The sequence below is a fragment of the Phasianus colchicus genome, chromosome 7, assembly GCF_987193195.1.
Source record: "Phasianus colchicus chromosome 7, bPhaCol1.hap1.1, whole genome shotgun sequence".
Lineage (NCBI taxonomy): Eukaryota > Metazoa > Chordata > Aves > Galliformes > Phasianidae > Phasianus > Phasianus colchicus.
The window spans coordinates 26,986,685-27,014,331 of record NC_143442.1 but is presented as its reverse complement, the minus strand read 5'-3'; the positions used below and the strand labels follow the sequence as shown (position 1 = coordinate 27,014,331).

At 41.5% G+C, this 27,647-nt stretch overlaps 1 protein-coding gene across 4 annotated transcripts in view; it reads right to left on the bottom strand.

Moving 5' to 3' along the window:
- The window catches only part of PLCL1 (phospholipase C like 1 (inactive)), a 235,580-nt gene that overhangs the window by 31,580 nt on the left and 176,353 nt on the right, over positions 1-27,647 (bottom strand). For 3 of the 4 annotated variants that reach the window (XR_016468364.1, XM_090144273.1, XM_031601174.2), the window contains exons 2-3: positions 10,051-12,522; positions 7,787-7,990 (exon numbers count right to left, since the gene is read on the bottom strand). Coding sequence is in view for 3 of the 4 variants with exons in the window: in XM_031601174.2 (XP_031457034.2) it covers positions 7,787-7,990; positions 10,051-12,522 (2,676 nt within the window). In the remaining variant the exon portion in view is untranslated. Of the gene's footprint in view, positions 1-7,786; positions 7,991-10,050; positions 12,523-25,626; positions 26,272-27,647 lie in introns of those variants that run through there. The other variant, XM_090144271.1, reaches the window with a different exon arrangement.

Here is a 27,647-nt window from a genome sequence, read left to right as displayed (position 1 = left end):
GAGGGCCCGTCAGGCCCATGGCTTTTTCCTGTCAGCTGCTCCAGCACACAGCCCTGTGCTGTGGCATCTAGAAACACTTTTATTTTTTTTTCCCTCTTTTTTTTTTTTGGCATTGGTTCTTAAACGACTCCAGAAACTCTTAGTCTGAACGCTCCCCTGCTTTTCCAGCTGGCACCAAACCCGAAGCCCTGCTTGTGGATGTCAGCTACCCCTACTAGCAGTGCCAAGACAAGAACCAGAAGCACGAAACACAACATGGAGCTGTGGGATTTTCTGCTGGGAAGGTAACCCCATAAATCATACAACAGTCTAAGATTTCCAATGCCGAGTTTTGCCAGCATTTCTTATGACATCCAGCAATACGTCTCAGATGTGAAAAGTGAGCACTTTTTGCAGTCTGAATTTCCATACACATCTGTACTGCTAGATCACTGCTAAGCAGTGCTTTTGAGGCACTTTTTAAGACCGTCACCTGCCTGGAGTCCACCAGGCTGCTTTTTAATGGTAGCTCCCAAATGACAACTCAGTTTGGCCACTGCCTTCCAAAAGCAAGAGATTCTCATCCTTTTGGAAACTCATAGTTCACCGCTCTGACACTGAGCTTTAAGGGACTGGCCACAAATAAATATGAACTAACAAGCAACCTTCAAAGGATGGATGCAGATATCTGGGTCCACTCAGAGCCGAGATGGCTCTTGTTTCCCATGTTAGAAAGATTAATCTTGAGAGTAATGTGTTTCAAGTAACTACAGAAAAAAAAAACAAGGACAAAAATGGCAGTGAAGCCACACAAAAGCTTGATTCTGTTACAGGTGCTTTGAGAAGTACTTTGCTGACCAGCAGTGTACACCTACTGAAGTAGGCAAGAGGAATAGGGTGAGGTTGAGAAAAACTTCCTTAAATTTTCTAAGCAGGGAAGGGAAGAAGGAAGAGTATAGAACAGCATTTTACTGAAGTGATTCCATAAGGGGATCAGGACAGAACTCACTCTGCAGATCACGCTGAAACCCAGGGAGCAAGCTATAAGCCACGACTCACTGCCGTGCCCCTTTGTGCCACCTGGATCCTGCTCAGAACCAGGCTCTGCATCCCAACACACAGGAGCCTATGAGGAGGGCACAAGGGTGGAACAAAGTGGGGTCCTGCTCCTCCATCAGGGACCCTGCTGCTCTTCTGGGGGAAAAAGGACACCAACACTGTGCATGTCCTGGAGGTGCTGACCCTGCTGTAGAGGCTGCAGAGCAAGAAATGCTCTCATAATGAGAAGGGAAGAAGTTCAGAGTGACAGAAGATGCATGTGGCATAAGCCCCAGAAGAACATGTCACATTTAATAAACTAATGGGGATGAGAAATACAAAACCTCACCTGCATGTGTTATTTATTTTCCTGCAAAGCTGCTCATTTAATTTAAATATTCTTACAGAATGCTGAAAACAAGCAGCTTCAACTTGATTCACCTCAACCTACCTGAAGCACCCTGCTGAAACCAGGCAGGTTTCTCACAAAAGCACAGGCGGAGCTGGCACAAACCCAGGAGCTCTCTAATACACAGTCCATGAGAATCAGGAGGTGGAACAGACCATGGGCTGAAAATATAACTGGCCTGGCTTACTCAACTGTCTAAACACTGCCTCTAATATCAACTTCTAAATCACATTTGCAGAAAGACGTTTAACTTGGTCATATCTGCTAAGTGTTATTACAAAAGTAAATAATTTTAAGTGAAACATAAAGTATGTTTACACTAAATTCATTTTTTTTTTTTAACTCAAGAATTTCATGTTTGTACTAAGGTTTAATCACAAGATCAGCAAAAAATGAACAAAAAACATTTTCTTTTTATTTTAACGAACTCCTGTGCTACAAACCTATTTCATCCTTTTATTACAAACTACTCTAGAAATTGAAAAGAGGAGAGGAAATTAACACAGCAGAGTCTCACCAAAAAAAAGACAGGAAAAACTCCCAGTGACAAATTAAAGCACTGCTTCTGCTGGGAAGATAAATGATAGAGAAGGGGCAGTTCAAAGAATCTACTCATAAATATTCTGAAGTTTGAACAGAAACCGACAGAACATCAAATTAAAGAAGAGAAAGCTTCCCCCTCTCTGCCATTCTCCTGTGCCTGCCTCAGACAAGGAGGAATTCTGCCTGGGTAAGGATTGCCATATCATGCCTCTATTGCTGCAAAAAACACCACAGAAACACAGCCAATTGGAAAAACATCCAAAGCACAAACTGAGCTCATGAAAATTTTAAGAAGATTCCCTCTAGCATCAAACATTTCTTGCAGACATTTGAGACTTGAAACTGCTGGACAATCATGTGCCAGCAAGTATTGTAAAGAGGATGTCCACATGGTACCAAAATGTGGGAAGAAACAGAAGAAATACTGGCCACCTACTGTGCCTTGCCTGTGTACCAGTGCACTCCAAGCCAGGTTTCTGTATTTGAGCCTGTATGGGTTCAGTCCAGTAATACTCAGGGATGGTCACATTACCTGGACATCTCTGAAATACCTTAGCCACACGGACTGCAGAAGGAAATGAAGGAAATTCACCCTAAGTTCCAATTTCATGGTTTTGCTTCCAAGTATTTCTGGACAAGTATGGTGTCAGAGCATTGCAGGATGTGACCTTCTCATGGATCACAGTTTTTCATTGGTATTCCATATCATGACATCATGCAGTGCACTGGGAGTTAAAGAGTTAATGTTGCAGTTCCATGCATTGCTGCTATACTTACTGAGTTCGAGTCTCTTGGACTCAGAAGAGAAGAATGAACTACAATTCCCAGGAGACTTCATTTTTCCATTTTCCATTTGGAGGGAAAGATAAAACGGACTGGGAGTCACGAGACTGCCCTCCATGCGCCCTGGCCATCTCACCTACAGCATGAGAGTAAGGACTTCGGTTTTGGGAACTCTCTCTATTTTGCATTTTATTTATTAGTTTCAATTTCAATCATATTGTATTATCTAGCTTTTTGTCCTTTATCTCATTGCCACTGTTCTTTCTCATCCAGGCCCATCTCTCTACCCTCTCCCTTTTTCTCCTACCGCCCCCCTTCCTACAGCACAGATCCATGGGTCTCTGTCATGGAAACCAGGCCAAACTGTGACAGACCTGGAGCACGAAGACCAGTTCGCTATAAAACAACAGAAACAACCAAGAAACAGGGGAAGGAGTCAGCTTTCAACATGCTTGTGCTAAATGACCAACTAAAGCACCAACCAGAATTTCAGTCTATAAGAAAAGTTCTGATGGGACCACTTTCAGGTCCTGATTTACAACAATGGATGTGGTTATCAGAGAGAGAAAATGAGAGACTAGTGAGAAAAGAGAGAATCACAGGAAAAGGAGAAAGAAAAAGTGTAATTGCTTTCCCAGTCTATGTCCAATTTTGGATAGAAAGTTCTTTAAGACAGCTATGAATTCAATGTCCATGTACTGGACTGTGTTTGACGTCAGTACCCTATGACACTTTCTTGGCAGCAAATATTATGCTCTGCAATATCCCTTGTTTTCAGCTGTTCAGAGAATTGTGAAAAATGTCCCTTTGGGGATGACGCTGTCCCAGCTGAAATACAAATTTCAGTGGAAAAGCTCATCAAAATCCATTCAGTCATTCTGCATTTACATAAACTGGAAAAATGGATTTCCTCCGTGGGAATCAAAAGCTTTCATGCCCACACCAAGACAAGGAAACCCAAAAGACCGAATCTGAAACAAGAATGTACAGAAATACACACCTCTGCAGATTTCTGCCCGCGTGCATGGACCAATACTTGTGTCAGAAAACCCACTGCCATTAAATACATTGTCTTATTTCCCAGCAGTGCATTTCTTCTCAAAAATCCCCAATCCATCTCCACATTAGCTGAGAAGTTAACTCTAACTTGCCTTCTCTCAGCCATACCAACAGACACACCATTCTTCCTCACCTATCTGTTAGAAAACAATCGCAATCAGTTCCCAGAAAGCAGCGTGAATACAGAGCAAAAAGAACATTTGAACATGAGTATATATAACAAAAGCATTACCCATCCTTTGTGCAACTGCCGTTCAAAAAATGAGTATGAAAAATTCTTGGGGAGCTTCTTTTATTTTTTCCTGAAAAAATACTTGCACAAGAGCCAGATGACTGGGTAAAGACAAGAAAATGTATTACCAAGTGTGTGTTATTTCTAATTTCCAAATGATTTAATCATTTCATCTCAGAGGAAAAATAAAACTGAACCAATAACTGTAAAGCAAATTGCACAAGTGATTCTTAGTTCATACATGCTTGCATCAGCAAACGAATATACTGTGCAGAGAAACCACAATCTGTTTACCAAAAAAAATTTCACGAAAAAAAATCTAACTTCACAGGATAACTGTTTGCAATGAATAATTCAGCCATCTGTCACGTCCAGCTGGGCCCCATCCGTATTCCTCACATGGAATATCTCCTTTTCTTTCTTTCCTTTTCTCCCTCCCCCAGCCCCATCCTCCCTTTCAGTGTGACCACTGAACACCAGCAGCAGTTTGGCAGACTGTGAGGTGCAGCACACACGCTGCCTCACCTGAGTGAGCTCCTTGCAGTGCCCAACCACCCATGATGGGGAGCACATAGGTAAAAAGCAACAGGCAAGGTCTGAGGAACAGCTCTGCAAATGGCATGCCCTGCTATCCTCTGTTCATGCAACCCCTGGAGTTGGAAGGAACCCGCAAGGACCACTGAGTCCAACCCCTGGCACCACACAGCACCATCCAGATTTCAAAACCTCCTTCTGAGAGCGCTGTCCAAGCACTCCTTGATCTCCAGCAGCTCAGGGCTGTGCCCACTGCCTTGTGCAGACTGCTCCATGCTCACCACCCTCTGGGGCAGAACCTTTCCCTCACCCCCAGCTGACCCTCCATGACATCATACACTACGCTATGTATAGTAGTAACTAAAACCACACATAAGCTGAAATCAACTGTTCTCAACTGTGTTTCTGGTAGGGTACATATTCTTCAAGAATGCCTTCTCTGCATTGCCCATGTTCTACCTTATTTTCAAGTGGTCCCATTCTCTGTGCTCTGCAGAAACTCCCCCATCGCTGAAGGTATCACCACCAAAGACCCTCCCTCCACAAGACACAACAGTAGTTGAGTTCCATAAAACTGCTCCAATGCAACTGTAAGAAAAAATAGATTCTTGAAAAAATCATTTGGGATCCTTAGACAAAGCACGTTAGATTTTATTCTAATAGAGCCTCTCTCAAAAGAAAATGTTTAAGGCTGGACACAAAAGTACAACTAATTACCCGGGAAAACAAAACAAACTGGTCTTTGTCTGTCTGCCTGCTCTGACAAAGGCTGAACACAAAGGAAGAAACACTTACTTGTTTTCAGGAGGGCTGTGGCAGGTCTCGGAGTATTTGCACCTCCATTTGCCCATGCTGTCAGCACTGCCCATGCCCCATTAAACACACAGGCAGAGTTTATATTTTCTTTGAGGAAAAGAAGATGTGCTCAAAACCCACTTTGAGTCAAACAGCCATTTATGGGGAATGCAGCAAGTAACTGTTCCGGTCGATCAAGATCCATGGAGCTACGCTCATCAACAACTTGAAACCGTAGCATATCTTTCTGTTTTGTGACTTTTCTTAATTATATCTAAAACATTTTAGTTTGCTTTCCATCAACATCTCCGTGTGCACATTCACACTGTATTTCTCTATGGAGAACAAAAGCACAGAGAAAAATCGCCCCTTTCTGTTAACTTTCTCCTTTCTCTCTCTGTACCTCCTTCAACACCCCCTGACACGCTCTAGCTTAGGCTTGCTGAGCCTGCTCAATCACATGCTGGCTACCTGATTCAACCCGTCACACAGACTGACCAGGAAAAGCTTCATAATTACAAGTTCCTTACTAAAGGGAAGTACACTCTCGGTTATAACAAATCACTACAAATACCATAGCAAGAATCCTTTCTCAGCATTAAAAGTACAAAGCCCTCCACCATCTACTCATTGTATTTTCAAATATCAGAGACTTCATGTTCTAAATATAGAAAGGACAAAATAGATTTCAATCTTCTGCTGACACTGCCTCAAGAAGGAAATAACCAAAATAAAGCGAATATATTCATAAAATCTAGCTTTTGCTTTTTCAGAAGCAAAAAGTATTAGCAACATAAGACATCCAACCAGCCAGACAACAGGAACAAAAGTATCTTATAAGCCATGTTCTTGTTAACCAGAACTGCAGCTCAAATCAGCTAAAATGGAAGAATCATTTGTCTTCACTATAATTTTAAAGCCCTTGTACTGTATCTTGGTAGTAAATTTTTTCTCCATCAGAGACAAATGTGAAAGTAAACATTATTTAAAAACAGTTGTTAAAGAGTTTTTATCTGCTTCTCAGAGAGGCCTTTCACCTATTTAAAACAGAACAACTATTTCTAAAGCACATGGAGACCTTGACATGTCTCATGTGTACCCTTCAGTACATAATTATAAAGATAAGAGGTGACACATTCATTTTAGTAAACTCCATAAGCAGACCTCTGAATACAGAAGAAATCCTTATTTTGTGGTATTTGCTCATTCAGCCAAGCATCACACTACATAATGACACCATCCTAAACATGGCAGGTGACTGGGCATCCAAATCCTCATTCTAATATTGATACAGCTGGTATTTTATTACCACAAATGCATTACCTTCAAATTACACAAACCACTTTGGAAGGAACCCAAAGTTATTTTTCACAGTATTTGTAACATATCCCTTAATCACACTAGTCTCTCCCCTTTTCCTATGACCTGACTTTCTCCTGAAAAGTGTGTCAAAACAGCAAAATTGGAGACAGAAAGGAGGAGGGCATTTGGCACAGTGAATAGCTGGTCAAAGATGCAGTCAATTTTACAACACTTCAAGGTCTCTGGAAGCAATTTGATGCCCCCCAAGTTACTTGCAGTACTTACTTTTATTCCTTGTGTACATAAGCTGTGGAAATAATTGCTGTGCACTGTAAATGCATTGTGATGTAGTCTAATTGCCACAGCATGATATGTAAGTCACGTTTCACAAAACTATGCAGTTTTCTACCAGTTGATAAGGATCAGCTACTAAGGATGGGAAGACACAACACAGCCTAACAACGTGAGAGGTATGATGTAAGAACAACTATTCCTGCTACAAGTCACACATGCTCAGCACATGAGGCTGAGCAGCAGCTTTTACATCAAATTATTTTAGATTGTCTCTTCATATTTTGCAAGTACTTCTGTACCATACCACTTTCCCCTTCCCCACATGGAAGAGCAGGCATTTTAAAACATTTCTTCTGTGTCCTCTCAAACAAAGACACTCACTTGGTTTTAGCAGGGACACGGGCACTACGTACAGTGCTGCAGAAAGGCACTGGGAGAGGGCAGCTCAGCTCTGCCTCCCCATCTGATGGCCTTGCTCTCTGCTGAGAGGAGAGAAGCAAAGGAAACACAAATCTTGCCCCTCCCAAGGACAATGACAAACAGCCTCTGGTACATGCTGAACTGCTGCTGTTTTTATAAACAAAGTCACTTATTAAGTGCCAACATGTGCTAGTCACAGCCAAGTTTAAAGGAAAAGATGGAACAACAACGAAATGCCCAGTGTTGTGATTTGAACGATAAAAGGACAATTTTGCATAGTTTAAATTGCCTGAAGGGCTCCATTCATTTAACAGAAACGTCCAGGCAGAAGAAAGCCAACAAGATGCTTGCCATTTTTGCAATGGGAAAAGACACAGGTAGCAGTGGGAAGCACCTACCAGGTCATACGCAGCCAGAACCTTTTTCTGCACGTCAGGCACGGTCCCCAGAGGCTCTAGGTAAGGAAATGCGTCCTTCATACAGAGAGTAACAGAGGGTGCATTCTCACTGCTTACGAGCCGCGAGGACAGGGTCAGGATGCACTGCTTCAGGCTTGCGATGGGTGGCAGCCCACACAGCTCTTTAACGGACACCATGGCATTCTGGGGGAAGAAAAAGAAATAGTTTTGCACCAATCCTCACTTGCCAGCATATAGACATTGCCTTGGGGCTTCCCTCTCTACTACACATCCAAATATAGGCACAAGCACACCTTCAAGCTTGAAAAGGTCATGTTAGCATTTGGAGGATTTTAAGAGTTTTGCTTTCATACTCAAGACGTTGACAAGATAGCATTGCAAGGACTATCCCAGTGGCTAGTTTTGCAGCTACTCTGCATTGCAAATCCAGCCCCTGTGGGGACAAGCTTTGGTCCCAAGTATATCAAGACACCAGCCTAAAACACTATTTCTCTTCTCAACTGTTTGGAGTCCAATTGCTTTTGATGCTGTAATCGCCTCACACTCCTGTCATTATCATCCTCCAGCAAGAGCAAGTTCGACAGACCTCATATTTCCCATGGGAAAGGCAGGCAGAAAAAACATACTTTGTTTTCAGTCCTGCATTACCACATCATAAAGAAATACAAACACTCTTTCTCCTTCATAGGTCACATGTAAGAAAATCAATGCTGGATATACAGGTCAAACCCAACCAACACATGACAATTTATTTATTTATCAAGTCAGTGGATGTATGGCTGACTTACCCTCAATAATTTAACTTCTCAAGTCAAACAATCCGTGACCACGGCACCAAAAAATTTAAGTGAGAGAATAATATAACAACTCATAACTCACCCCACAATGTCTTCCTGAAAAAAGTCAAATGCCCAACTAATTAATAGAGAAGTCTCTCATTAATCAAGTGCATTAGCATGCAGTTCAATCTAATGACAGCGTCTTTATGGAGCATTCCCAAAAGCAAGATCTTGTACTGAAATTTTGTTTGGCAGGCAGATTAATGCTATTTCTGAGTTCAAGTCAAAGAACTTTTTCTTTCATTATAGTTCATGTATATAATCCTGACCTAGACAGAAGGTGGAGTCAGCAGCTCAAACTAGTTACTTTCAAGGCTTGCAGGAAAGGCTGGGAAGTTTCCCATTCTTAAAAATATGCTTAGACTATTCCTTTGGGAGCGATTTAAAACTTATGTCATTTTGTAAACTTTTCTAGCTGCCAACATTTCATTTGCTTTAGACTCCATCCAGAAGAGTGGGGTCAATGAAGTGATACGCATTTTTCTCCTATTTTCAAGACAGAAAAATGAGCTGTTTATGTATCTTTACCAAGGAGATGGACAGTTGTGGCTGATTTCAGTTTTTCACTAAAGAAAACTCATTGTTTAATTGCTGCTCAGTTTTGTTTCTAGGCAGCGCATGGACCCTGAGCTGAGCTCACACTTAACAAACCTGCACAGCTGCCCAGCGCAGAGAAGACAACACAGCCCTTGCTGTGGCATCACCTCCTGCTGCCCACAGCAGTATAACCCAGGCACTTACACACAATGAGCTCTGGCTGTTCTTAGAGCAGTGCAGGCAAGCAGACAAGGTGCCAGGAGAACATCTGAGCCACAGTGCATCACCATTGTCTGGGCAGGCACTCAGCCAGGCAAGGCAACACAGCTATTTAGCAAGGCAGAAATTACAATCCAAGCAGCCTTCAGCTGTGTACATTAAACATTCACAGCCCTTGGCTGAACAGTGGCAACAGGCAGTCAGGGCAACATGCTGTTCTTAGCATGGTGGGTTTCTGTGGTGTAGACAATACTCTAATGAAAAGAAAAAAAATATATAGCATAACCCTCACTGAGTTAGCAAAACAAAAGCTTGCTGACATTTTCCTGCAAGAAATGCAAATAAATGAAGTTTTTATGACCTGAGGCCTGGGGACATAAATGTACCTGTGGTTTGCTTTCCTGGATAAGCATACCCAGTAATGTGTGTGTTCAGAGAGGATATTTTGAATTTTAAACAATTTTGCCTAGCCCCATATCTGCTTATTAGGTAACACCTGTAACTGTCAGCCTTTTGTTGCCAAGTTAAAGGTGAGATGGCTGTGGGCTTGAGATTTCTCCAGTTTCACCAAGCTTTCCTTACTGGCAAGGCTCAGCAGGACCTCTGCTTCTATGTTCAATACACACCAATGCAGACAGCAGCCATTACCTGCATGTTCTCTCTCATGTCGGTGGCCTCTCGTAGCGGATGCACAGCCAACTTAAAAATGTCATCGATAGTCTTGAGCCCAGTGTTCCTCAGCATGGTGTACTCCCTTGCTTTCTTTCCTATCCTCACTGAGAGGCTGCGCTTTTGGGCCTTTCCACCTCCACTTCGATTGGTTATTGCAATATGAACAAACAGCGTAACATGCTCCATGATATCGCCAACAAAGGACCGCAGCGGTATGTGCCTGTATCCAGGCTGCAGGCACTCCAGTGGGATGGTGTACTGGCCTATGAACTCATCCCCAATGTAGTCATCATCCAAAACAACGAAGCGGATCATGGCCAACTCCGGTAGATTGATCTGGAACTCAAAGCTCTCATCAAAAATTGGGTTATCACTGTTTTGCTGAACAGTTTTAGTTCTTTGTTCAGTGCAATCGGCAGGAATCCCATGTATTTCTATACAAACGTAGGGATCTATGACATCCCCTTTTGCACACGCACCTTTGGGCTTTGGAAAATTCTGTCCACTGATTATTTTGACATGTAGAACTTGCGGAGAGACCCCTGGAACAATGCCCTTCGTATTTGCACTGAAATAAGACACTTCTTCACGCATTACTGAAGGCCTGAGAACATAGCCGCATCCCCCATTCTGTAGAAACCAGCCAGTATGCAGGTCCATCATGGGCCCTGGAGTCTGATAGTTCATTGCCACTATCTGACAACCACAATTCCAAAAATCTTGAGGATTTAAATTACTGGAGTCTATCCTCATAGCACTCGGGTACACCCTGGAAAGAAACTTTTTGTTGTAGTTGACAAAATCCTCGGGGTATTCATTTGCAATTCGACTGGCTTCTGCTTCACTAAAGGAGCACATCTCCCAATAATTTTGAGCTTTCATGGACGTCTCAAAGTCTTTGTATTGGACAGATTTGCATAGGGACACCAAGTCAGACAACTCCCTGCAGAGCCAGATTAGCTTTGGTTCCCTTGAGAAGTCTTCTGACAGTCTCCGGGATATTTCAGCCTCTTCATCTTCATCTGTGACTTCCCCTTCTAGTATATCCTGGTCACAGGGCAGCTTCTTCCCCTTTACAATGATCTTCATTTTCAGTTTCTCAGGTGACGGGAGGTAGGCTTCTGAAGATAAAGGCGTCTCTGTGTAGAGTTTGTTTCCAAAGATCCTTTTCATGTGTTGTACCACAACCTTCTGCTGTTGTACGGAGCAGTGGTTCCCCAGGCAGAGAATAAGGGGGTATTCTGATGCAAAGAAAGCCAATTTGTTTATCACCTCAATAACATTTTGAAATGAAAGTGGCGATGTCATGTTGTTACGGTTGCAAATAATGGGCTCATTATCTGGGCCATCACAGACATCTAGTTCAATACTCCGACAACTCATTTTTAAAGCTCTGACGTAACCATTGATATCAGCTGGCCCTCTGAGTTGGTCTTCAATTAGGTATGTGTTGTGGGATGCATTGATGTAGTAATGTGACAAGGGCTGTGTCATGTCTTGGACGATCTTTTTGTGCTCAGGATCAAAAATATCACATTCTGGGGACAGCAAATATTGAGTAAATCCATCTATTGCAAGAAAACCTTTCAAACGTCCTTCTTGAGAAAGCTCATATCTGCGTATAATATCTAGGCACATTTCTTCTGTTATGTGGGTCACTCCTTGCTCAGCCTCTAAAAACAGCATGAGGTCATTGGCATCTAGATACTCCTTGTTTTTAGATATCTGCACAAGTAAGAAATAAACTTCAGGTCTTGTGCAAAGTTCGCAGAATGCTTCACAAAATTCCTCTTCTGTTACTCGTGTTGTCAGTTTCTCTTTGCTCTTCTGGATTTCCTTGAATTTTAATCTAATTTTTGATTCCTTTAAGGTGGGGTTAAGCTTCTTTATTAGTTCCACAGATGTATCTTCTAACATTATGCCATTACCATCAACGTCTGCTGCTTCAAAGACAGTTTTCAGCCAGGCAAACCGTGGGGTATTATGGCTGCTTTCCATCAAATCCAGGGGTTGTTTGCTACGAGAAACCAAGTACCTTAATCCTGATACCCAAATATTGGCCACGTCAGCTGAATTGGCAACCAGGTCGAGGGACTCATAGTTCTCACCATGAATTACTGACAGTGCACAGTCCTCAGAAATCTGATCTGCAAGCCCGTTATTCCTGAACGTTTCTGTGTTCTTCCCTAGTCTGATTTCTTTTATCGCAGAAATATCAAGCTTGGCTTTCTCAAGGTCCTTTTTGGAAGGCTCCCAACGAAGAGCCTGCAGGTCAGGATCCAAAGTAAAAAAACGGTTATAAATCCGGGAATTGGGACGAACTTTCTTCAGTTCACACCCAGCCTGCATAAAGCTGATACAGTCACTAGCGCTGCTTATTTTCTTCTCTGATGGCATGCTGCTGAAGGACACTGTTTTCTTTCTTCCACATTTCTGGTTTGAAGGATCCTGTGAATAATTGTGTTTAAAGGAAAAAAAAGAAAAAAAAAAGAATGATTAAGTTTCCTTTGGCCATTCCACAAGTATATAAATAATAGAGAAGATATGTTTATGTAATGATAACTCATGTTCTTCTGAACCTCAAAACACAACACGTTATCCCTTCCCACCATTCAGTTCCCTGCTGAGCTATAAAACAATCATACAGTGACTTGACTGATCGCAGCATTTCAGACACCATCTTTCCACAAGTGACATTTGCAGCTATTTAACTCTTCTCCAGATCTCAGCAACTTGCTAGAGGTGTGATGAGACAGCATTCAGTTGTGTCATGTCTTCAAAAATGATATGGGAAGAAGATTTTGTGCAAAGCTCCAGCACCTGATTTAAGATTTGCTTAAAAGTTGAATGGAACTGAATTTACAAACAGGATTTGAAAGATGTAAAAGGGAAACTTTGGGATAAAAAGGCCCTAGAAAAGAGTCTCAGAGTGCATAGGAGGAGAAGGGGAAGAAGTCAACACAGCAAGGCTGGGAGGAGAGTCTGGGACAGACCACCACGCCTGTGGGGCACACTTGAACACTTGGTGCTCAGCAGATGAGTTCCTGACATGCCTCTGCCTCTCTTCTGTCATCTCAGATACCTCATATAAAATGAAAACAAAACCAAACAGACATGAGTCAGCCCCTTGAGATATGCACTCAGGAGAATCTGGGCTTTGTTATTTGTATGTTTTAGTTTCTTTTGCCAAGGGATGCTCTCACCATGCAGAGAAGACCATTTCTGCACATCCAGCAGTGTAGCTCTCATGGATGCTTGTGTGACAGCCCCATTTACCCCCCTGCTCAGCCCCTACCTTCCTCACACTTGCTCATCTCTCTATGTGCTTTAGAAAGCAACTATTCGGGAAGTTTCTGAATACCAAGACCACAAAACACCATGGGAAAATGAAAGATAACCAAGCAAGAAATCCAAAGCCTTTTCTTTATGGCATATTTTCTAGCTCCTTTTGAGGAGACACATGTGACTGTCATTTCAGTATCAACTGCCTACTTACTGCTGGATGTAAACCCAGCTGCTTACAAAGCTTTTTGTAATTTTAGCTCAGCAACTAAATTTAAGTCTTTCTCAACATATTATCAATTCAAAACATTTCACAGTAATTATAAATTGCAAACCATTCTTTTTCTCTGCATGATTTACATCTAATCCGTTAGTATTCAAACAATCCACCAGCTACAAAACATCATTTTCAAAACATTGTTCAAAGCTGTAATTCATATAGCGATACACTTCTCACAACTACTTTCCCTCCAGTTTCCCAGAGATACTTCTCCAGTTCTCTGCCTTCTGCCATTGAAGGGACTGTTGCTGCCTGCCTGGATCTCAGGTGTGAGGGCAGTCTCCAGGTGAGGAAATCTTGCTCGGTGCTGGCACACAGCCTCCCACCCCCCTGCCCTCAGGCTCAGTCCTGAGAGGCACGCCACAGACCAGCTTCCCAACAGCTCTGGGGACCCAACCTGAGACACCAGAATCAGTAAGTTCCCCAAACCTTTGCATCTTGAACTGCACCATAAGCTAGTTTCCTGCAGCTCCCATGTATCTGCTGTATTATTCAGCCTTCCTCAAGTCATGCTGCCCTGCAAATCCTAAGTTAAACCCTAGTACTAGTCATGCCAACCATCCTCTCCCATTGCTCCCTTCTTGCTGCTGCTCACTGTTTGCACTCAAGCAGGATCTCACAAAGCTTTGCCAGCCTGACCAAAAGTCTTGGTGAAGAATGTCTTCACTTACAATTGGCATTTTTGTATAGACAGTTCCAGCAAATTAGTCAGCAGAAACATTACTACAAAATTGCTGTTGTCATCCACTCACTCCATTCAAAAACATCTGATATATTCCCAAAACTCTGGGCACACAAGTGGACCTAAAGGGGTGCGATCTACTGGGAACAATCTCAAAACCACTAAACTTCTTAGGTTAAAGATTTGTCATTGAACTGCTAAAGGGACTTCTGTTGACGGGAAGAATTACTTTAGCCATTTATTGCAGTACTTATAATAAGAATAGGTCTTTTAAGAGAAAATAAAAAGATTAAAGTCAATGAAGTGAGTGCCTTGGGCCAGCTACTTTTCAAATTAGTTTTCTGCTAAAACATTCTGTGGCTGCATTAGCACAACATGCTTTAATACACATCTATGGCCATGAAAATATTCAAGCAGTATATGTTGATGAACATAAACCCCCAACATTCTAGACGAGTTTTTTTTCCCCTCTTATTTATTCAGGTTTAGATAACTCACAGTTAGACAATTACCCAATTGAGAATTTTATAAAGGACAAAAGCATGTATCTCTTCCACTGAAGGATCCAGTATTGGTTAGCAACAGAGGATTTGATGGTACATGGAATGGCTTGGGTTGGAAGGGATCTCAAGGATCACCGAGTTCCAACCCTCTGCCACAGGCAGTGTTCAAATATTAGACCATGTTGCCCAGGGCCTCATCCAATCTGGACTCAAACATTGTCAATGATGGGGCATCCACAGCCTCTCTGGACAGCCTGTGCCAGCACTTCACCACTCTTTCTGTGAAGAACTTCCCCCAGCATCTAATCTAAACCTTTCCTCCTTTAGTTTAAAACCATTCCTCCTTGTCCTACCACTAAGAGAAAGGCCAGCTCTGCAAAAGCTATACACAAACAGGGTATCCTGAATAAAATTTGGAGAAACGTTGGATCATGTTGGAATGCATTATTTCCTTTTCAATTTCACGCTTATTACTTCTTGTTTGTCTCCATAGCATCTCCAAGCTTGACTTCAATCCACAGAGCACCTTCTCCAGAAATATGCTGAGAACAGTTGCCAGGAACCCCAGAAGCAAATAAATTCAATAATATTTATTGGTTTGTACTGCATCCAGAAAAACAGGTCCAGACATTAGGCTCACAGTCCTATGCATCTTTTTTATTTCCCGGTGCATTTTGAGTAAGAAATACACTGCAAAGATTCCTCTCATTTAACACATGTAAGCTTAGTAAAATAGCAAGCACAAGCCACGTATTGTTTAAGAATAGCTGGCATCCTGTGGTTTAAAACAAACAAATAAAACCTTCTTAAACACATTCAGTTGAACAAACCCTGCTTTCAGCTTCACCCTCCCCCACTTTGTTGCCCCCTGTGCATGCTCTCTAATAGTTTTACTCCCCCTGTGGCATCCTCCCCCTGTTCGATGGCAGTGCAGGGCCTGGTGCCCCCCAGGGTTCAGTTGTCCCTCTTGGCCCCAGAGCACACTGCTGGCTCAGATTCACCTGCAGTCAGCCAGCACCCCCACATCCTTTTCCATAGAGCAGCTCTCCAGCCTCTTGTCCCCAGTCTGACATACCCAAGTGCCGGCTTGCCTTACATCCTAAAATTGCAAATGACTGTTTTCTAAAGATTGCTGAAGGAGGGATGCAGAGCCCCAGTCCCAAAATAGTAGAAGCTCTTCTGCTGCACACATCGTCCTCGTCAGAGGGACTGGATATGTAAACAGTGGGATCAGCAGGCCATCAGCAGTTGTGGGAAAACTCCACCCTATGCACCCGAACCTCTGACCACTCATCTTCTGCTGTTTAAATCAAAGAACTAACAGAAATAAATGTGAGATTAAATATATGAGTAAACACTTCCCATCTCATCCCACTGCCTTTAGCAAAACGACAGGACATAAATTGTTGAGTCTGAAGTTAAGAAAAAGGGCAGTAGTAACGGCTGCAGAATAGCAACCCCGCGCGTGGACTTAAAGCTCGTGCATAATTTATCTGAAATCACATTACCTGAAGGACCTCTTACACATCAACAGCATTCCAAGATTCTAAGAAGCACAAGAAAGGAGCAAAGCTTCTCTAACTGAAGCCCTTAAAGAGCTGCAGGGCTTCTGTGAAAGGCTGTTAAATTCAGTATTGATGTTGAGAGCTAAACTTGTTAAGTGCAGTTAAGAGCCATTTCCCCAAAAAACAATTCGCATTTTCACAGGAATCACCACACCTAAAAGAAAAGCTTAATTCTGATCTTTGCCATTTACTGTGAACTTAGCGCTAAGAAATCAATAACAGACAGCTTAGCCTGTCCTCACAAATAGATTGTGATAAATGGTGCATCCTAAAAACTATCTGGAAACACCAGACGATCCGCTTAATTGGCCAGCTGGTTACCTGATTCCTTATTTTTTTTTCCCCAGGAGAAATGAATTAGCTTTACACGGGGGTGGATTTTTTTTTATTTTGTTGCTTTTGTTTGTTTCTTAAATCAAAAGAATCCCACAGAGTAAGGATACTCATTCTGATCTTTTAAGATGCTTCTAGTATTTGTCATACACAGAGAGAATCCCAATCCCCCAAATTTTAAAGGCGTACAAAAACTGTAGTAGGAAAAATGTATCTTTATGTTAAAGAAATCAGTGTGTCACTAATGCCACTGCAAACATCTTGCAGCTGGTTGACATACGATAGTGTAATTTTTCTACAATCAAGTAAATCAGAGCAAAGAGAACATCAAGTCAGTGTTGGTGTTAGGGCTGCAACCAGACCTCACACACGAGGCAACTCAAAGCACGAACCCACAGCACTGGCAGGCTATTATTACAGGTAGCAGTGCTCTTTACAGAAACGCATTTATTACTCAAAGACTTTTTTTGTGAATCTCAGCCATATTCTGGCCATCAGCATAGAGTACCCAAGAAAAGTCCAAGATTTTACCTGTTCTCATTACAGTCTCTGTTATCAGAACGAACCAATGAGCTGAACTCCCTGTAATCTTTCCAGGCAAGGCCTATAGGGTGCCAAGTACCAGACACCCAGTGCAACATTCATAGAACAGCAAAGAAAAGGTTATATACTTAAATATTTCATCCATGCTGGCAACTGATAGCACAAAACAGCCAACACTGCACAGGCACTCAACAACCAAATTCTTGAGATAGCTGCAGGAATTCTGCCTTGCACCTGGGAATCACAGAATGGTTTGGGTTGGAAGGGACCTTTGAGATCACCTGGTTCCCACCCCCTGCTATAGGCAGGGACACCTCCCACTACACCAGGTTGCTCACAGCCCCATCCAGCCTGGCCTTGCATGCTTCCAGGGAGGGGGCATCCACAACCTCATCGGGCAACCTATTCCAGCGTCTCACCACCCTCATAGTACAGAATTTCTTCCTAATATCTAGTCTAAATCCAGTTTAAAACCATTTCCCCCCATCCTGTTTCTGCCTGCCCTTATAGTAAGTCCTTCCCCAGCTTTCCCATGGGCTCCTTTCAAGTACTGGAAGGCTTGTCCCCCCCGAAGCCTCCTCTTCTTCAGGCTGAAGATCTCCCAGCTCTCAGTCTGTCCTCATAAGGAAGGTGCTCCAATCCTCTGATCATTTTTGTGGCGCTCCCCTGGACTCCAACAGCTCAAAACACACTGCTCAACAGATCAGTAGAGCAGATGATAATGCTGCAGTAGTCTTTTCATAGCAAAATTTCTACTAATTCAGGGATTTGAGCGTATGTGGAATAAGAACTGCATCCCAAGTTTAACACACCCACTCTTAGAAACTGAGATCCGTAATGGAATAAACAAAAAATTTAAAGCAGACCAAAAATACAACGCAGACAGATCATATGAGAAATAGCTTCAGATGGCTGGATCCAACAATTTTCCAGGTATTGAAACAGTCACAACAGCACATCTGAAAATCTAGTTAGCAGTTTAGCTTGATCTCCAGTTCCGCACAGAATACTAAGCACAACTTTCATTCATGGGACAGCAGTGACTGAGGGATCTCAGACACAGTGAGAAGAAGAGTATCACAGAAAACTGTAATATCAACATTTTCAGCAGGCTCCTTTGAGCACCCCAAGGATCAGCCAGCTGCTGGGAATGGTTAAGGAAGGACTGTCACCAAGACTGGTGATAATAACTTTACCATGAGCTTCTCATCAAAAAGGGGAGAAATGTCACCCTGCAGAATGGGCACTCTGAGGGCAGGAAAATACAGTAAAGAAAATAGCTCAACTATGCTGAGATCCTGGATGGTCCCTTCTGGAGAAATTCAACAGAGGGCAGGATTATAACAGCTTGTCTGCTTTCCTCTTTCTCTCCAGTACTAACAAACCTTTTCAAATACTGGAGTTTATGGTGGAGAGAAATGACCTGGAGTGGGAGAAAAAAGAATGGCTGGAGGAGATCTGAGAGGAACATTGGAACCAAAATGATTTGCTATTCAAAGAATGTTTTATTGTGTGGACTTGTTTGTATTGCTTAAATCACTAGCACTGCCAAATACATTCAATTAATCCTTAGAGAAAATATACCTTTGCAGCCTAAATAACAAAGGAGAGCAAAGGAAAAAAGTGGCAGAACATGAAGACACCATCTGGAAGCACTTTCCAGAAATAAAGTCCATATAACAAGAAAGGTTTATTTTCTGGCATAGTCTGACACTGTAATTACTATTCCAACTTTCTTTTTTTTTTTTTTTTTTTTTTTCAATGATTAGGGCCAAGCAGCATAAAGTCAAGGAAGTGTTCAATGCCTGCAATGATCCTACTGCTTCCCAGCTCCTTCTGCCATGGTTGTTCCTCATGTTCTCTCTTTACACCTCATCACCCAGCTAGTTTCCACGAAGGCATTCCTTATAGAATTATATAACTCCTTTTCATCCAGAAATAAATTCCTGCATGACAGTTCAATACATACACACACCACCTCTGAATAATGCTGTGGAAGACTCTATCTGATGTAAATTTTTCATAGATCTTCATTCTCCCTTTGGAACATAAACCTTTTTGACTCCCCCAATGCCAAATCTGTTCCTAACTGTATTTAACCACATAGCTTTAGTTTGGAAGGGACTCATATAGCCCACTGGACTTTATGTCTCCAAACACTGCCTCTCCAACTGCTCTGTTATTTCCATGCATTTTGCTTGCTTGCAAGCTGTAACGCTTGTGAGTCTCAAGAGCACCTTGGATGTGGATTGGATTTATCTTCATGCACTAAGGAAATACAAAGCTGAGAAAGACAGAGAGACACTTTGTTTTCAAGCAGAAGCAGGAATGGCAAGCCTGGGGAAAATGAGTTCTCAGCTGCAGCATTCCCAAGAGATCTCAGTCTTCTACAGTCTCTTTTCAATGCAGTTGGTGGTAAAAATTCACAGGGGTGTCTGCTTAAAGCAGCTAACCCTACAGCAATCTCAGACCTGCCTTAAAGAACTTCTCCCTCCCTGCAAAGCAAAGCACAGCTCCCATTAGCCTCTCATCTGCAGACAAGTAGAATGTACTGAGAAGCATGAGATCTGTGCTACTTCAGACCATGGAGAAGTGAGTTAAAGACCAGGGGTCTTCATTAAGTACTTGGTAGCACAACACTAAGCACTTAAAGTCTCTCTCAGGCTGGAAGGTCCCAAGTTACTTAGATGTAATTGTTCGGATTCATGCCTTAAATGCAGTCTGGAGACAAGCCAGTGCCAAGAATAAACTGGCAGAGTTCAGACAATATGAGCTTTTCCCATTTATGCTTATATAAAACTTGAGAATTGGTTTAAAGGTTTACAGAGGTGACTGCTTCATATCGATCAAAGCATGGATCATGGCAGAAAGGGTTACAGCTAAAGGTTGGGATGGGAAGCCCTGCTCGTGGCTGCTGCTGCTGTAATGCTGTTCAATGACACACAGTGAAGAGGGAGCCCTGCTCTGAGGTGTATTTGTGAAATTGAGCAAGGGGCAATGCTTAAAGATGAGTGAGCTTCATTCTGGTGACAGATGCATGGGGTCATGTTGCAAGGAACATAAATCCCATTCATTAGTGCACCTGTACAATCTAAGCAAAAAGCCCTGTTATTCTTTTGGCATAATAAGCAAGAAAAAAAAGAAAAAACAACCACAAAGACCTGGGCTATAAAGCTGGGAAACACCAACGTCTTAGTGTGTTCTTTACAGAACTGCACACACTCACCAAGAAGACCTGAAAATTCCACTAGCAAATACAGCACAGGCTTCACCCTGACATAAGGGCTGCCATGGCTCCGGGGAGCAGGAAAATGAGCACTGCAATATTTACACATCTCAGCACAGCATTAACATTCATCTCATTTGCTAGTCAGAGATCGGTTGGCTTCACAGCAAGCACAAAGGACATCACCACACTGTCCTTCCAAAACATGGAGACTAGAGCACCTTCCCACTGTCACCAGGTAAAAATATATTCAGCAGCTGCTCTGGATGCTTGTGTTATGTGCTAACATTCTCTGTATCCCTTCTTCAGAGAAAAAAAAAACCAAACAAACCTGAACTAAAATTAAGGAAGGTCTCACTGAGAATTTGACCTAGTTGAACTCTTAAGGCTTCTAAAATTTAAAAAAAAAGAAAAGAAAAAAGAAAAGAAGGTAAAAAGAGAGAGATGTCCATTGTATCCATGGCAAGTCCTTAAAATCTGACACAAGATAGTGACCTGCAGAATGTAGCTCAATCATCTAAACCCACTCTGATCTTCAGTCCATCCACAGAAAACACTACCAATGCCAGACAAGCCAGAAAGGTGATGCTATTTAAAAACATTGTCTTTTGAGCAGGAAAGAAAGGACAAGAAAGGAATATGTTACAAACTCAAAATAGGAGATATTTTGGGTTATGAAGTGAGAAAAAGTAGGACAGTAGTAAAGGAAGAAAACAGACAAAGAACAACAGTAACCAGAGGAGCTGATGCAAGTAGAAGGGTTTGGTAGTCAGTAGCAACTACAGCAGAGAAGGTGCAAAGACTTCATTTGCTTTGCTCTTGGAAATATCAGGAGCAGGCAGATTCCCACCAGTGGTCCATCACAGTGCAGGAACACTGGTATTGCTAGTAATATGATTACAAGAAAGCATTTGTTCACAAAAAAAATAAATTAGAATTCCAATAGTAACTCGGGAAGAAAGGCCAAACCAGCTGAAATGGACCTGGCTAAACAACAACTTGTATCACTCATAATCCTATTCACTACAACTCTGAATGCTGGATATACAGTCTATCTGTAAGGAAACATTTTTCATGGTCAAAACAATGGAGGGGCTTCCATTAATTAATTAACTTAATAAAAAACAAAATTATGATTAGCAGTATTTTCAACATCAAGGAAAACAGCATTTGGCAGACTAAAATGATATCTCTTCTTTTATGAAATTAGAAGTTTTGTTTGATAAATGCAATAAAGTCATCATAGTATACTTAGACACTGCCATTACGGTTTCCACAAAGCATTTGACTTGGTACTGCATGACACTGTGATTAAGATATTGCAATAAAAAATAAACTCACAAGACATTAAATGGATCAAACACTGGATAAACGATGCGTCTCAAAGCGAATGCGAAACACCACTTGTCACATAGGTATGCTTCAAATGGAGTTCCACAAGGAACTTGTTCTTAGCTCAGTTCTGTTTAGTATTTTTAAAACAACCTGGTAGAAAGCATAAAATCAATATGCATGGAGTCTAGAGATGATTCAAGGCCAAGAATAAACAGCACTGAGTAACAAAGTACACGGGTCAGTGAAGAGCAATCAGAAGACTGCATGAGAAGTAATGCTAAAAAATAAATAAGCAAATTAACCGCATGTTCCAATAGGGACCAAAATGTAAAACTGTAAATCTAGAAACATGAAGGGCAGGACTTGTTTACAGGACTGAGATCTAGGAAGCAGTAGCTTTGGAAAAACAAACAAATACAACAACTACAATGGACCATCTCCTAGGTTAGCACAGAATGCAACAAAAAAGTCACAATGGTATACTTGGCTGTATAAACATAACATTTGCAGTGGATAGAGAAGTTTGAATATTTCTGTATTCATCCATAATTAAATGCCCTCAGTTTAGAAATTATGGTGAAAATTGAAGAGTTCACAGGAACCACATGAATCATAAAGAGTTTGTAAAATACTTTCAAGTAGAAGATCCCAGATTCTTTTAGTTCAATATACACACTGTCCAATCACGAGTAACTGTAGAAGTCCAAATTAATATAAAGAACAGCTTTAATTAAAGGGCTTTTTTTAAGCCATGATAAAGCCATTTTTGGGGCACTTTCAGGATTTAACAGTTTCAGTCAGTAGTTGAATTAAACAGTGAATCAATCTACTTTAAGATGACCTTCAAATTAAGTTTCCTTATCGACCTTATAGAAATTCTGATTGTAGACTGACATTATTACAGATCATGGATGATTATATAATGATCCTATAATACATCTTTCCAACAGCTGGAACTTGACATGTGCAAAGTAAAAAAGACGACTTCAAAAAAAGAAGAAGAAAAAATGTGGAGAGCTGGCCGTGGTCATAACCTCCCAGTGACCACAGCAAAGTCTCCACCATCAGAAACACCTTCATCATCACTCCTTCCAAAACAGTGTCTCATGAGATCAAATGTGATGTCATTTAAGTACTGTACAATGGAGAGTAGGCCAGATTTCCGCAATGTATTTTGGCCTGATTAGCAAGGTATTGGTTCAAAAATTCTGTCCTGTATTTTTCCAGAGTGAACTGTTGAACATTACTATGCCCTGTGGTCTGGTATCATGGTGTTGTAGATTACTTGGCACCAGGGACCCAAAATAGGATGGCCAATTTAATTTCAGTCTGAATGTTATAACAATCCTCCAGGAATAACCTGTGTAATCCAATAAGCAACCCAAATCTCCATAGTCTAATCATATTATTTTAAGCCCTTTATAATCAACTTAAATTATCAGTTCATTAATCACATTTATGCTGATTCAGATCAACCGCAACCCCTACATTCAACAACAAAGTTTAAAAAAAATCAATAGAATAAGGTAGATAAATTCTTTTAATGGGACTGTTTTTCTAATTGCCACTCATAATTGAATTATTCAGTAGGTTGAGACAGACAACAAAGATGAATATGAACTATGTGGGTACGTATTGTTTAATCAATCTGTACTGTAGTTGGGGTGAAATTTTGCTTCAGGGGTGTAGCCTAAAGGCTCTGGCTTTCTATAAGAGACAAAAGGAACTTGAGCACACCTGAGAAAGGCATTAGTTCCTCCAAGGGAATTGTGATGCATTTAGGAAAGTGTCCTTGAGGTGCAGGAGTTGGTACAGTCACGTACAAACGTTAGCATGTTCAGTACTTTACTTCCACTTGTAGGGTTGTTTCTTTCCTTAGCAACTGTGTACATCGTGCTATAGGCTCTGTACTCACCTTCAGCATCCCCAGGCTGAAAAGCTAAACAGCAGGTTTAAGTTACACCCGCGGATGTAATCCCAGTGCAAAGAGCAGCCTGTGCCAAGCCATGAGCCCTGCTGCTGCCCTCCAGTAGGGAAGCAGGGAGTTGGCATGGCTAAAACCGATACAGAAATGAAACAGGGACTACAGTGATTTACTTAGTGTCAGCATAACGAGTTAAACGTCTGCCTTAAAAGCAACAATTTCCCCAGTACTACAAAGGAAACAAGGACTCAAGGGACAGCTGTGGTAGCCTCATTAAATCACAGTACATGAATTTATTAAGTAGGCATATAGCAAATTCGTAGCAACGTAGAATCTGAATGTTTGCATTACTCATCAAAATCAGGAGTAAAAGGTACAGGTTAGGAGTGGTGCTTTGTTAAGCAACCTGCAGCATCATAAACATCCAGTTTATTTTAAGAATTATGGGTTTCCTCTAGTGAGATGTTAACTTTTTTTTTTTTTTTTTTTTAACCACATTTCTTCAAAATGATGTACCTTCAAGGGCAGAACGCCCCTCCTTCCAGGAGCTCAGATTTTTGTTTGCTTTGCTTAAATGAATACAGGACTGTAGTAATGCAGTAATGTAATTTCACTCTGGTCATGTACTTTGGCAATTATCATTCCTTTTTCTCACAAGTAAATTAGCTGCATGCCTGAATATTACAGTCCTTTGGGTTTCACACAGCACATGCGTTATATGAAGTTGAAGTTTATCACCTACCTGGCGTAATTATTTCCATACAGCTAACATTTAAACATTATAAATTAGTGGCCAAAAGGGTATTAAAAAAAACCAATCTAACCATGGTGCAATTACAATCTAACTGCTGTGTAGCACTGTGCTTAGGACTTCATGAGGAGAAGGTAAGGTTTAAATGAACCCCCCCAACAGTTACGTACACACGGCACACTTAGAAAATGTTCAGTAAGAAAAAAACGTTGCAATCTCTACCAGAAAATTGGTAGCACTACCTTCAAATTGTGCCCAGCGACCCCTGGAAAACACTGTGCTGGATTTGGACTTGTCATGCTCACAGGATTCAAAAATGTTTCTGAAGCATAGGGGTGGGTACCTCCAGATCTAATGCTGTCCCATACCTCTGTCTCCAATGTCTCCATACCTCTCAGCATCATGCCATGATGTGCTGTGAGGGCATACGCCTGTCCTCCTGTCCCGATCCACCAGCTCACCACTGCCACCAGAAAACACAGGTCTCTCGTTCCTGGGTTTATGTAGAAATTATTCAGTGTTTTCAGCCAAGCAGCACAGTTACAGAACAGCTGCACTACTGTGCTTAATGCACTCAGAACTCAATATTGCTGAAGTTAGAGATTTAATTAAACTGGAGGATATCTGCTGCAGAGTGCATTTGTTGGGGAACCACAAATGCAGGTATTGGGAGCTTTAAAGAAGATACTAGGATAGGAATCAAATCCCACCTGTCTTCTCATATTTAGAATAATGGAGCAAATTTCTGAATAATTTTTTCTTACTTAGAGTCTAACTTGCTGTCTTCACATTTCTGTAACAGACAAGCAAAGGGTCCTTTATGGAACAACTGAGGTCAGAGCAAATCTATTTTTTTTATTATTTTTTTTTCCCCCTCAGATGCAGTGGTTGGCACCCAGGCTGCAGAGAAGGCTTATTTCTAACCAAAAGCATGTAAGCTGTTGAAAGCAAGGCTTGATTGATGATCCTTGACATACTCTACAAGGATAGCTCTCAAATTCCTTCCTAGTGATGTGCCACTTGTCTGGACATCCAGAGTAGGAGTGGGGCACAGTAAGGGTGAGGATGGGCCCCTTCCACAGCAGTCACCATTCTCCCTTGTCTCCCAGCCCTGCCACCACAGCTCACCTCCTCCAAGCAAAGCTGCAAGCTTCCCTCATCCTCCTGCTCAGCTGCCATTAGCACCAGCAAGCACACTGCCCAAACCGATCTGAATAGGACCAAAACGGTATCTGTTATATACTAGCAATGGTTAACCTCACAAATAGTAGCAGGAGTGTGGCATGAGTGCACCATGCCTTGAAAACTGGGACAAAATGGGTGACTTATGATGATGCTGCAGAGAATTTAGCAGAAGTCACGCATACCAAGCAGACACTGCAGTTTCTACATTAGTACACAGTTATGACAAGGATGGAAGCTGCTTACAGGGGGCACAAATAAAACATTCACATTGCTGTTAACCACCACAGATCATTTTTCCATGAACACAAATGAGCACAGAAGGCAATGCTGGCTCAATGGGCCCTTGAAAACAAGTTATGATTTGCAGAAACTGTGTCACTTAGCAGTTGCTCATGTAAAGCTTTAATCATACAAACACACATTTAGTCCCCACAGTTATTCAGTTCATGTGTTAACATTTCTTTCAGTGTGAAAGCAGAGTGCCTGCGCATTTATTCAAACAGTACCTCCTCAAATCCTTTTTAAACAGCAATGTCCTGGCTTTTCAAGACTTTCAGAGCCAACCTCCCCAACTAGAGGAAACATTTAGAGTATGTCCATTTACAACGTGGCTATTTTTTTTTTTTTATATAAGCAAATGCAGGAAAAAGATATATTTTAAGAAAATCTTTTTTGTTGTTGTTTTTCTAAAATATCAACACCCTGTTTTCTCCTTTTTGTTATTTTTTATTTATTCCTTCATGTGGGTGTGTGAGGAACGAACACTGACACACTGCTCTGTGATAGACAAAGTGTACCAAACACAATGTATTTTGAGAAGCCAACTCTAAAGCTCAGTTTTCCCAGATGATACTGTATTTCTTCCAGCTAGTAGTTAAAGGAAAATGATATTACTGTAAATATGTTAATATGTCTGTCTCTTAGTGGCAGATAAAAAAGGACAATAATTTAAAAATGAAGATTATAGAAATTAGTTGCTGCTTTGCCTGCCAGCTCTTCGTGAAATTTCCAGTCTTAATCCTAAAACAAAGCTTTATGCAATGAAGGGCAGACATATTTTATATCTGTTTAATTATAATGGCAAAGACTTCAGTAATACATTTAAAAGAACTACAGTATAATCACGGCTGTATCCAGAGAACTGCTTTGTTGTACCCAGGAGAATTTGTCTGTGTTAATTAAGTCTCATCTCTTAGATGCAGCACATACCAACTCTTTTACGTGAATTACTTTACCTAGTTGCACAACAGCCCTACTTATTGCATATGGCATACACTGCTTTTTGGTGCAGTTTCTAGCACATTCCATCACACTTCTTACAGCGAAAATACAGAAAGCACAGTTTGCACAGCGTGTCTTTGTGCATGTTGAATGGTACATGTATGCTTCATTCTTGTGTTTTACTAGGGGGATCAGTGTGAAGCACGAATGCCCTAACACTGTCTGTATCGTGAACCAGAAGAAGCTGTCTTATTTCACACAGCCTTACCAGGACATTAATGAAAGTGAGTCCAAACCACAGAACCATTATTCATCAAGAGAAGAAACAATCAACTTTCTGCATGCAATGAAGAGGAAAATAGTTTTTCACTACGTACTTTGTAAAAGAATGCATTTCTAGCTCATTTTCTAATGCCAACTGAATTATCTGTCATGCAGTTTTTCAGCTACCAGGGACATTGAGGTATGTCAGCTACTCTGCATATGCTAAATATTTACTATTGATCAAAGCACACTGTTGCATCTCAGCAAATTGAAATGGCATTACCATGCTCATGAAAAATGAATGCTTCATCAGCAGCCATTTGACATTTCAACACATCAGCATCCTAAGACACAAACAACAGTGAAGTGCCCTGAGTGGCGCACGGTCAGCCAGCACACTGATTTCAGTCATGTTGCCTCTGTGTTAAAGGGCTGGCACAGCACAACCTCAGTCATTGGTTCCTTCCTATGCCCTGACA